At 43.4% G+C, this 10,983-nt stretch overlaps 2 protein-coding genes across 2 annotated transcripts; one reads left to right on the top strand and one right to left on the bottom strand.

Moving 5' to 3' along the window:
• Positions 1-1,515: 1,515 nt before the first annotated feature.
• Positions 1,516-4,167, bottom strand: rad51c (RAD51 paralog C). The gene is made up of 4 exons (XM_084366114.1): positions 3,965-4,167; positions 2,656-2,905; positions 2,212-2,428; positions 1,516-2,134 (listed from the first exon to the last, which is right to left on the bottom strand). The coding sequence occupies exons 1-4, from the start codon at positions 4,077-4,079 to the stop codon at positions 1,634-1,636; spliced, it is 1,083 nt and encodes a 360-aa protein (XP_084222240.1). The 5' UTR covers positions 4,080-4,167; the 3' UTR covers positions 1,516-1,633.
• A 536-nt stretch (positions 4,168-4,703) lies between these two features.
• On the top strand, positions 4,704-10,461 carry abt1 (activator of basal transcription 1). The gene is made up of 5 exons (XM_084366106.1): positions 4,704-4,792; positions 6,389-6,969; positions 7,620-7,795; positions 8,015-8,200; positions 10,146-10,461. The coding sequence occupies exons 2-5, from the start codon at positions 6,393-6,395 to the stop codon at positions 10,326-10,328; spliced, it is 1,122 nt and encodes a 373-aa protein (XP_084222232.1). The 5' UTR covers positions 4,704-4,792; positions 6,389-6,392; the 3' UTR covers positions 10,329-10,461.
• Positions 10,462-10,983: the final 522 nt, after the last annotated feature.

The raw sequence follows: 10,983 nt of genomic DNA, 5'->3' as shown, positions 1-10,983 counted from the left end.
ATCTCATGCAGCCAGTGTAGTTACATGATCCCACACTGATTTTGAGTCAATTGATCACATGACCTGGAAGCTATTGAGCTAAAATGCTAATATTTACATATAAAAATTTATAAAAAATATTTAGAGATGTAAAATGTAAAAACAAGAGGTGTATCTCATGCAGCAAGTGTAGTTACATGATCCCAACATGATTCGGGGTCAATTGATCACATGACCTGGAAGCTATTGAGCTAAAATGCTAATATTTGCATATAAAAATTTATAAAAAATGTTTAGAGATGTAAAATGTAAAAACAAGAGGTGTATCTCATGCAGCCAGTGTAGTACTATGATCCCAAATACCCCTTTGATGTACTGTTCAAAATACTATGAATGTGCTGCGTGACTTACATTATCTCTCGTCTATTCGGTCAACAGACGCTGTTCTTCTTGAGTTTCCACAGACAAGTGTCTCTGATGTGCACGCGGCCATCAGACGAAAGTGTAACAATGAGCAGTTCAGCCAAAAAAAGGAACATAATGTGTGGTGTGTGTTTCTGTATGGTGGGAGGGGTTATGTGTGCAATAATAAGGAATGTTGTTTTTCATTGTTCACTATTTCTCAGTGTTCTGTAAAGTTTATGTGTAATGTTTATGTGTAATGTTTAGGTCTGCTGCCTGAAATGGACCTATTTCTACAAGGTGTACTAAAGTACCAATATTTGAAAATGTTTAAAAGCCATAATGCAAATGTTCATACATTTGTTGTATAAATGTTAAGAGATAGTACAAGTTTTTTGTACTTACAATGTACTATTCTAATTTGGATATGGTACAAAAACATTAAAGTATATTTTTTAGCCTGGAAGTAGTCCCACAAGTCTTTCAGCCTTTTGTATAATGGTAATACATTTGCAAGTATGTGCAAGGTAGAAAGTAATATAGCAAAGTAATGATAAAGTATACTGACTATTATGCAAAGTATGCTTTTTTAGTAACTGGAATAAGCCAAAAGTATAATTAAGCATATTATTAGCACAGTAAGAATATATTAAACGTATAAAGCTTATATATTTTTGAGACACTAACAAATAATTTTTAATGTACTTATAATACAAAAAAAGTACTTTAATTTGACTAATTAAGCATATATTAGTATAAAGTATACAAAATATACTTAAGTTATTCCACTTTAGCACATAAATTACACTAAATGCACTTCAAGTTGAGCTTTTCTACAATTTGATTACAATTAAAATATATTTAGTACAAAATTAGTTGTTCCAAAATAGCATGCTTCAAGTTAACTAATCATGAACACACTTGAAGTATAATGATGATTCGTGTGGCTTCAAGTACACAAAAGTATGCTAAATTTTAGTACACTTAGCACATTTATTTTTCAGCTGGGGAGTCCGTGATGGGCTCGGTGGAAACTGGGGTTGATGGATCAATAATCTGAGTGTAATGATCAGACTGATCAGATGTTTAATAATCTGACTGTATTGATCATTGCTGAATTAATCAGACTGATCATTTGAATAACTTGAACTTTATTATTGAAACATGTTAAACTTTATTTTTTAAACTCAAGATAAAAGTTTTAACAAACAAACTCAGCTCAGCCTCTGATTGACTGACAGTCTCTGACCAATCAGCAGCTGGTGTCTCTCTGGCTGGCAGCTGATTGGTTGGTGTGTCTCCGGGGCCGTTTGCTCTGCGGCTGCTCTGATTGGTCGGCATCTCTGAATCCGTCAGAGGTGATCTGGTAATGGATGGTGGAGTCCATGTGACCTGGAGATTTAAAGATGGCAGCCATCCGCCGGGCCCCCGCCCAGTGTAGTAGGAGCCTGATGGTGGGGGCGTGGCCCCAACTCTCCCCTAGGGCAGGGACCAGCTGTGATTGGCCACCCCGCAGACGTGTGGTCATCTGGTTGGTTATCACCACAGCTATTTCGTGGCTGGTTGCCATGGCAATGAGCTGTTGGGCAAGGTCATTAAGGAGGCGTGTCCTCTGCGACAGGTCGTCGAAGAGCCGCCGGAAGACAAACGCCACACTGTCGATCACCAGGAGGCGGACCCTCGGGTGGGCAGACAGGAAGTCAGGGAGCAGGTGGAGCTCAGCCAGCAGCTCCACGTAGTCATGGCAACGCACCTGAGAGACAGACGACCAATCAAAATTACTGTAACACCTGTGAGAGGTCTGCTACCATGAGAACCAGTAATCATTACCAGGAACATGTTGGACAGGATGGTTTCCACAGTGAACGTCTCCATAGCAAGTCGTTGCTCGTCGTCTTCAGCCAATAAGGAGCAGTGTCGGACGCCAGCGGTGGCGATGTCGACAACTCTCTGAAGCAGGAAGCTGCCCTCAGTGTCGATGTAGACCACCTGACCTCCGACTCCCCCAAAACAAGGAGGCACCTGAACGTCCACCGCCAGCTGCAGGCTGAGAGATGATGTCATCAATCATTAACTTTATTTTTCAGTCAGTCATTGACTCTGATTGGTCTAGTGCTGCCGCCCACCTCGTTTCTTTATTATGATCTCACTGTGACATCACAGTGAGTGAGTGAGTGAGTGAGTGAGTGAGTGTGTGTGTGTGTGTGTGTGTGTGTGTGTGTGTGTGTGTGTGTGTGTGTGTGTGTGTGTGTGTGTGTGTGTTGTGTGTCTGACCACAGCTGTGTTTTTCCGACTCCTGGAGCTCCACAGATTTCTGTCGTTTTTCCGACAGGAAGTCCTCCTCCGAGCGCGGCGTCCAGCTGAGAGGAGAAAGTCACAATGCTCCTCAGCTCCTCCTCCTCCTTCTGCAAAAGCTCAAGAGCTGTCAGAGAGGCTGATACTCCTCCTCCTCCCTCATCACCTCCTCCCACTCTCCTCACAGCCTGCAGCACCTCCAGCGCCTCGTGCTGGGACAGACTGCCCTCTGCAGCAGAACATTTCACCTACATCAACATCAACACTGAACAACAGAGTGAAGAAGTGAACTACATCCTGTCAGTGAACTACATCATGTGAGTGAACTACATCATGTGAGTGACCTAAATCCTGTCAGTGAACTACATCATGTGAGTGAACTACATCCTGTCAGTGAACTACATCATGTGAGTGAACTACATCATGTGAGTGAACTACATCCTGTCAGTGAACTACATCATGTGAGTGAACTACATCATGTCAGTGAACTACATCATGTGAGTGAACTAGATCCTGTCAGTGAACTACATCATGTGAGTGAACTACATCATGTGAGTGAACTACATCATGTCAGTGAACTACATCATGTGAGTGAACTACATCCTGTCAGTGAACTACATCATGTGAGTGAACTACATCATGTGAGTGAACTACATCATGTCAGTGAACTAGATCCTGTCGGTGAACTACATCATGTCAGTGAACTACATCATGTGAGTGAACTACATCATGTCAGTGAACTACATGCAGTAGTCAGAGAGGAGCTCACAGGGACAAGATGTTCTCCACAGAGAAGAGGACTGACTCCAGGGCGGTTTCATTTACATGATTCTTATGATCTAAACATGAACTGCTCTGTTGTGATATTCTGGTTGATGACACTCTGGGTCAGAGTCCTGTGCTCTTTTATAAGGATGTAGATGTATCTGTTGTGTAGATTGTGGTAAACTGTAACTAACACACCTGTATAGACTGAACACGCTGAAGTGTCCGAGTGGCGATATTTAGTTCTCTCTCTCTCTCTCTCACACACACACACACACGTGTGAAACATGTCTGGTGATCATTTATTCTGTTTGTTTTATGAAACATTACGACGGCTGAACAGTAGTTTTATTGGATCAGAATGTGTTTGTTAGATGTTTTTTTTGTTAAATGTTGCTCATGTTAGTCGATAAAACTCGAGATTTAAATCAGGAGAAAGTTTCTGTTTCCTGTCAGCTGACAGCTAAAAGTCGCTGTATTTTGAACGGAGTTTGGTGGAAGAGACGGTGAATGTAAACGGTACCTTTGCTGAGCTGCAGCGGTTTGAGGCTCCGCAGGTCTGAAGTGAACCGGAAACCAGCAGAAACAAGTTTGACTTTGACGCTGGGACTCAGGCTCAGACTGGACACTGGCCTCATCTTCACTGCTAACGTTAGCTTCCACTTCAAAACATCCCGCCATGACAGCTATCCCTGCATGCCTTTCACCTCAGAGCAGCTTGACTAAATCAAAACCTACATTGTTCCGGTATGGCTTTTCAAAGTAAGAGTTATTTCAGTCGTCGCGCTGTGTTGATAATAAAATTATTTTACACCTCTGAGTCTCTACAGTGAGTCATTTGGATTTGTGCTTGGTTATTAAATGAAATGAAATCTAAAAAATGGGAAAAGTTAAAGTGAGATAAACTAAACCTGCTCACACAAATATAATAACAATGTGTTTTAATTCGATATGAAATCGAAACTGATAAATAAGCGGACTTGTTATAACAGATGTGTTATAATTATGCTGTTACAACAGAATTATCGTGTTTCAGCAACACGAAGACAGAAAAGAGTTGATCAAATAGAGAAATGTAAAGAAGATACATGATTAAAGGTGAGGAATAAAACAAAAACACGAACACGTAGACGTACAGACAGAGCGGTGAGTTCTCAGTCATAACTCATATTATTAATGATCTAAATATCAGAGAACGGCTCTGGCTTTTCTTTCAGCTCTTATTTTGACGGTAAAACCGGAAGTTGTGCAGCAGCCCGATGCTGTGTTTCGTCACAAAGACGCGACAGAGTTCCGCACGTGAGAGCGAGCAGCGGTTGTGTTTCATGTCGATGAAGATTTTAAAGTGAAGGTGAGTTTTAATGTGACATTAATCGAAATAATGAAACGTTTTATTGTGGAAGAAGGAAACCCGGAAGTGATTGTGTTCAAAATTGTGTTCATCAATAAACTGCTCATCAGCGGTCAGAGACTAAACACGAGGGTATTAATAATAACTGACCTCAAACGCTGTTGATTAGTAACCAGTTTATTGATCAGTTATCAGAATATTGAACTCAGTCGTCTTTTTGTCTTTGAAGCTTGTTGGGTTGAAAACATGCCGGCTGACTTCCACAGCTGAGTGTGTCAGACCACAACGTCTCTGGTCTCACTGGTCTCTGGTCTCACTGGTCCTCTGGTGTCTGATCTCACTGGTCTCTGGTGTCTGGTCTCTGGTGTCTGATCTCACCAGTCTCACTGGTCTCTGGTCTCACTGGTCCTCTGGTGTCTGGTCTCACTGGTGTCTGGTCTCACTGGTATGGTCAGTTGTGAAGTTATCAATATGTTAGAATATGTATAACACGTATGTGACGGAATCATCATCAGTGAAAAGACTTCTTTCGTCCTCACTGTGAGATTCTGGTTTGTCCTCGTCTCCTCCTGAGAAGTGGTTCAGAAACTGCTGCTCGTCCTCTGAGACTCTGCAGGACAGCCTGGTTCTGACAGGACAGCTGCTGATTGGACTCTCGTGTTGGTTATTTAATGAATTCTGTCTCTCAGTGATCTCAGCCTGATGTGTTGATCTTCTGATGATGTCATCACTTTGACACAACTGATCCAGTGTCTGTAGAGTTTTACAGAGTCAGCTCGGCCCCCTTACAGACCTTTTACACGGACATAAACGTGTGTACGCAGGTTTTTTTAAACACGGGTTAACCTGCTAATAATCAGCCGTTTACTCTGTTCACACTGCCAGTTGACCAGTTTGCCTTTGTGTTGTGTCTCATTCATCATCACGAACACGCTGGAAAAACAGCAGAAAGCAGCAGATCATTAACCTCATCAGAGCACATCCAGAAGACGCTGAAGTTGTTTCAAAAGTCTTAATCAAAAATATTCTGAATTAAGCACGTGGTGAGACGTCGCGCTTCTCTCTGATCTCTGATGAGCTGCACATGCTCAGTAGCGATCAGGACACAAACAACAGTTAGTGTTTGAATATCTGTGACTGATCGATGATCCAGCTGCTCGTCACAGCATCACAACTGAAGAGGGCCAATCACAGCTGAGGAGAGAAACACCTGTGACTGCTGCAGGGTCACGTGACCCGGGACTGAATCAATGACGTTAAAGATACAATCCAGATGTTAGCTTCAATCATGAAGAGACGCTGATCAGAAAAACATTTAATTTACTCAAACTTTCTCATTATTTACAAGTTTATGTGACAATATTAGAGACTGTTAGTGAAGTCTGCACTGTAAATATATAAAATGTGTATAAACACTTTAGTTCTTTATGATTTTAATATTTTTCCTATCATCTGCGCAATAAACTGACCTGTAGTCAGTTTGTTTCAGTAACAGATGTGTCATTGACATGTTTACATCTCTGAGCCTGGAATCACTCGTCTCCACATACTTTTGTCAGTGTGTCAACTGAAGGAAAATGTTTCTGCTGATTACAGAGAGATGGAGAGAAGAGAGGAAGAGGAGGAGGAGAGGAAGACTGCAGCTGAGAGAGAGGAGGAGGAGGAGTGGAAGAGTACAGCTGAGAGAGAGGAGGAGGAGGAGGAGGAGGAGGAGGAGGAGTGGAAGAGTACAGCTGAGAGAGAGGAGGAAGAGGTGTGGAAGAGTACAGCTGAGAGAGAAGAGGAGGAGGAGGAGGAGGAGTGGAAGAGTACAGCTGAGAGAGAGGAGGAGGAGGAGGAGGAGGAAGAAGAGGAGGAGAGGAAGACTGCAGCTGAGAGAGAGGAGGAAGAGGAGGAGGAGAGGAAGACTGCAGCAGAGAGAGAGGAGGAGGAAGAGGAGGAGAGGAAGGCTGCAGCTGAAAGAGAGGAGGACGATCACGATGACGATACAGATGCTGCCAGGATAAAGAAGAAGAAGAACAAACAGGAAGGGCTGGGATTGACTTCCTGTCCAGACAGGAAGTGTGTTCCAGGTATCATCTACCTGGGTCACATTCCTCCGAGGTTCCGCCCCAAACACCTGAGGAACCTGCTGTCAGTGTATGGAGAGATTGGACGCATCTTCCTGCAGCCTGAAGGTATCTTCATGTATACACACAATATTTAACATCTATCACACCAGAACATAGAGTGGGAACACGTAGAGTGGGAACACGTAGAGTGGGAACATATATCTAAAAAAACTGATGATGGGACTCACAGAGATTCGTTATAGACAGATTTAGTATATAGTATATATTTCATATCATAAAATATTAAATTAACCAATGACATTAACACATTGAACAAGCTGAACTCACAACAGCTGTTGGCTTGGATTGTAAAATGTCATTGTAGGTTCAGTCCCATGTGAATTAATGTACAACCTTTAAGAAACATTTAAATAATGTAAAAGTTTCCATCAGGACAAACAGCCAGAACACTCTGGAACATTCCAGAACTCTCCTTTAACCTCCTGAAGGTTTACATTAAACGATGAGACCAGCAGACGAGGACGTCACTACACTTCGTTAGCAGTAATTTAACTCTAAAGGCGAGCCGCTGAATGTGATCAAATCACCACCAGGTTGAATTATTTTCACTTTATTTCTGTTGTTAAATGTTAAAGTACCCATGATCCTCAGCTGCTAGCCTTATGGAGAAGGAAAACGTCAGATGTTTGTATGTTTGACCACGTTTAATGAAATGCACCCTGGAAGTCGTAGTGAAAATATCCTTTTGTCCTCAGATGGTCAGGTGAGAAAGAGGAAGAGGAAGTCCGGTTTGAGTAGGTGTGATTTCACTGAAGGATGGGTGGAGTTCAGAGATAAACGAGTGGCGAAGAGAGTAGCAGCGTCTCTCCACAACACGTCGATGGGAACCAGGAAACGCCAACGATTCTTCCACGACCTCTGGTCCATCAAGGTACAGTCCACCTAGCAACAGCTGACATCACAGTAACAGTTATATCTGAGAGCCCAATCAGAAGGCAGCTCTGTGTTCATTCTCTCGTTACTGCCGATGAGCCGTAAAATCACACCGGTCAAGACTGCTGCACCACACCGGACCAATCCCACTCTGAACCAGACGAAATGTGTGACCTGGGGCTCCCCTGTCTGTCTCTCTACCTGTCTGTCTCTGTAGTACCTGCACAGGTTCCAGTGGACTCACCTGAGTGAGCGGCTGGCCTACGAGCAGACTGTCCTGCAGCAGAGACTCAGAACTGAGGTGTCTCAGGCGAAGAGAGAAACAAACTTCTACCTGAACAATGTTGACAAAAGCACCCACCTGGACAAGCTGAGGAAGAAGAGACAGAGAGACGGCCAACAGGTAAAAACTACACACTAGCCCTTTTCACACAGAGACTTCACATTATCGCTGTAAAGAAGGCTCGCCTTCACGCCACCTTCGTTTGTTCACACTGAGCCAAGCAGTGGAACCAGTGTTTCCTCAGGTGTCCTCCTGGTAATCTTAACATGTGTCAGCTGACTGTTTATAATCATATGATGCTGTTATAATGTGTTGTGATGAGATCCTGACCCACCAAACATCCTGGAAAGAGACAAAGTTACATTTTCACTCTAAATGACATCATCAGTAAACAGAGGATGCTGTCTGACTCTCAGTCTTGGGGACAGACGCTGTTTTCTGGGGGAAAGTTCACAGAAGTCTCGGTCAGGAGCCACCTGGCTCTGCATCCGGGGACAGACAGAAGAGACAGACAGGAAGACAGAATGGCAGATAGAATGGCAGACAGGAGGACAGACAGGAACACAGACAGAATGGCAGACAGGAAGACAGACAGAATGGCAGGCAGGAGGACAGACAGAATGGAAGACAGAATGACAGACAGGAGGACAGGCAGGAGGAGGATCAGACTAAACACCATCAGACTGTGAACACCATCAGACTGAACACCATCAGACTGTTAAAACCATCAGACTGAACACCATCAGACCGTGAAAACCATCAGACTGAACATCATCAGACTGTGAAAACCATCAGACTGAACACCATCAGACTGTGAACAGACTGTGAACACCATCAGACTGAACACCATCAGACTGTGAAGACCATCAGACTGTGAACACCATCAGACCGTGAAAACCATCAGACTGAACATCATCAGACTGTGAAAACCATCAGACTGAACACCATCAGACTGTGAACAGACTGTGAAGACCATCAGACTGTGAAGACCATCAGACTGTGAACACCATCAGACTGTGAACACCATCAGACTGAACACCATCAGACCGTGAAAACCATCAGACTGAACATCATCAGACTGTGAACAGACTGTGAACACCATCAGACTGAACACCATCAGACTGTGAAGACCATCAGACTGAACACCATCAGACCGTGAAAACCATCAGACTGAACATCATCAGACTGTGAAAACCATCAGACTGAACACCATCAGACTGTGAACAGACTGTGAAGACCATCAGACTGTGAACACCATCAGACTGTGAACACCATCAGACTGTGAACAGACTGTGAACACCATCAGACTGTGAACAGACTGTGAACACCATCAGACTGTGAAAACCATCAGACTGAACACCATCAGACTGAACACCATCAGACTGTGAACACCATCAGACTGAACACCATCAGACTGTGAAGACCATCAGACTGTGAAGACCATCAGACTGAACACCATCAGACTGTGAACACCATCAGACTGAACACCATCAGACTGTGAACAGACTGTGAACACCATCAGACTGTGAAAACCATCAGACTGAACACCATCAGACTGAACACCATCAGACTGTGAACACCATCAGACTGTGAACACCATCAGACTGAACACCATCAGACTGTGAAAACCATCAGACTGAACACCATCAGACTGTGAACACCATCAGACTGAACACCATCAGACTGTAAAAAACCATCAGACTGTGAAAAGCATCAGACTGAGAACACCATCAGACTGTGAAGACCATCAGACTGAACACCATCAGACCGTGAAAACCATCAGACTGAACACCATCAGACTGTGAAAACCATCAGACTGTGAACACCATCAGACCGACACACTCCTGTTCTGCGCTGCCAGCTTTTCCATTCACACAGATGCCTTCTCTCCTCTGTTAACACATCCAGAAGTGGATCAGAGGTGGAACAAAACTGTCTCCCGTTCCACCTCTGTGACTTCCATACAGACAGAGAGGTGGAATATCGGCGCATGAATCCACCTGTAGCTCCAACACAATTAGAGTCACTTTGATTTTTTATGCTTAACTTTGTTTATCGCTGTCAGGTGGACGAGAGGACGTGGGACTTCACTCAGCGTCAGACGGAGGACGAAATCCTGATGAAGAAAAGAAAGAAGAAAGACTCTGTTACCCAGAAGCACCTGGAGAAGGCCCGCCTTATACAGCAGAAGAGCCAATCAAATGTCTCTCTGCTGGCCAAGATTTTCAACTCCAACAAAACAGAGTAAAGAGACTTCTGATTTGCTGTTGGACAAGACTGTTCTGTACGAGCTCCTTAAGATGCTTATTCTGTCATGATGTCATCACATTTATATCTGTCTATATTAAATGTTGTAAATAAATCTACATCCTGTGACTGAAGTCAAAACTCAGGTGTTTTTATTAGTTGATGTTTTTCCCTCCTGTTTTACCTGCTGCTCCTCTCCTTCACAGATACAAGACGTATCAAGTCAAGTCCTCACTCTTCATCACTCTTCACTCTTCATCACACTCCTCACTCTTCATCACTCTTCACCACTCTCCATCACTCTTCATCACACTCTTCACTCTTCTTCACTCTTCATCACTCTTCATCACTCTTCACTCTTCATCACTCTCCATCACTCTTCATCACTCTTCAACACTCTTCACTCATCATTACTCTTCAATCTTCACTCTTCATCACTCTTCATCACTCTATCACTCTTCATCACACTCATCACTCTTCACTCTCATCACTCTTCATCACTCTTCATCACACTCATCACTCTTCACTCTATTACTCTTCACTCTTAATCACTCTCCATCACTCTTCATCACTCTTCTTCACTCTTTATCACTCTTCATCATTCTTCATCACTCTTCACTCTCCATCACTCTTCACTCTCCATCACTACCACTGTT

Source organism: Pagrus pagrus (assembly GCF_965226575.1).
Source record: "Pagrus pagrus genome assembly, chromosome: 11".
Lineage (NCBI taxonomy): Eukaryota > Metazoa > Chordata > Actinopteri > Spariformes > Sparidae > Pagrus > Pagrus pagrus.
The sequence above is the reverse complement of the archived record's forward strand: the minus strand, read 5'-3'. Positions and strand labels throughout refer to the sequence as shown.

Coding starts and splice junctions, on each gene's coding strand:
- rad51c (XM_084366114.1), bottom strand. CDS start 4,079: ATGAGGCCAGTGTCCAGTCTGAGCCTGAGTCCCAGCGTCAAAGTCAAA. Junction 2,906..3,964: donor ACCGCTGCAGCTCAGCAAAG/GTACCGTTTACA, acceptor GTTCTGCTGCAG/AGGGCAGTCTGTCCCAGCAC. Junction 2,135..2,211: donor TCCTGTCCAACATGTTCCTG/GTAATGATTACT, acceptor TCTGTCTCTCAG/GTGCGTTGCCATGACTACGT.
- abt1 (XM_084366106.1), top strand. CDS start 6,393: ATGGAGAGAAGAGAGGAAGAGGAGGAGGAGAGGAAGACTGCAGCTGAG. Junction 6,970..7,619: donor CATCTTCCTGCAGCCTGAAG/GTATCTTCATGT, acceptor TTTTGTCCTCAG/ATGGTCAGGTGAGAAAGAGG. Junction 8,201..10,145: donor GACAGAGAGACGGCCAACAG/GTAAAAACTACA, acceptor TATCGCTGTCAG/GTGGACGAGAGGACGTGGGA.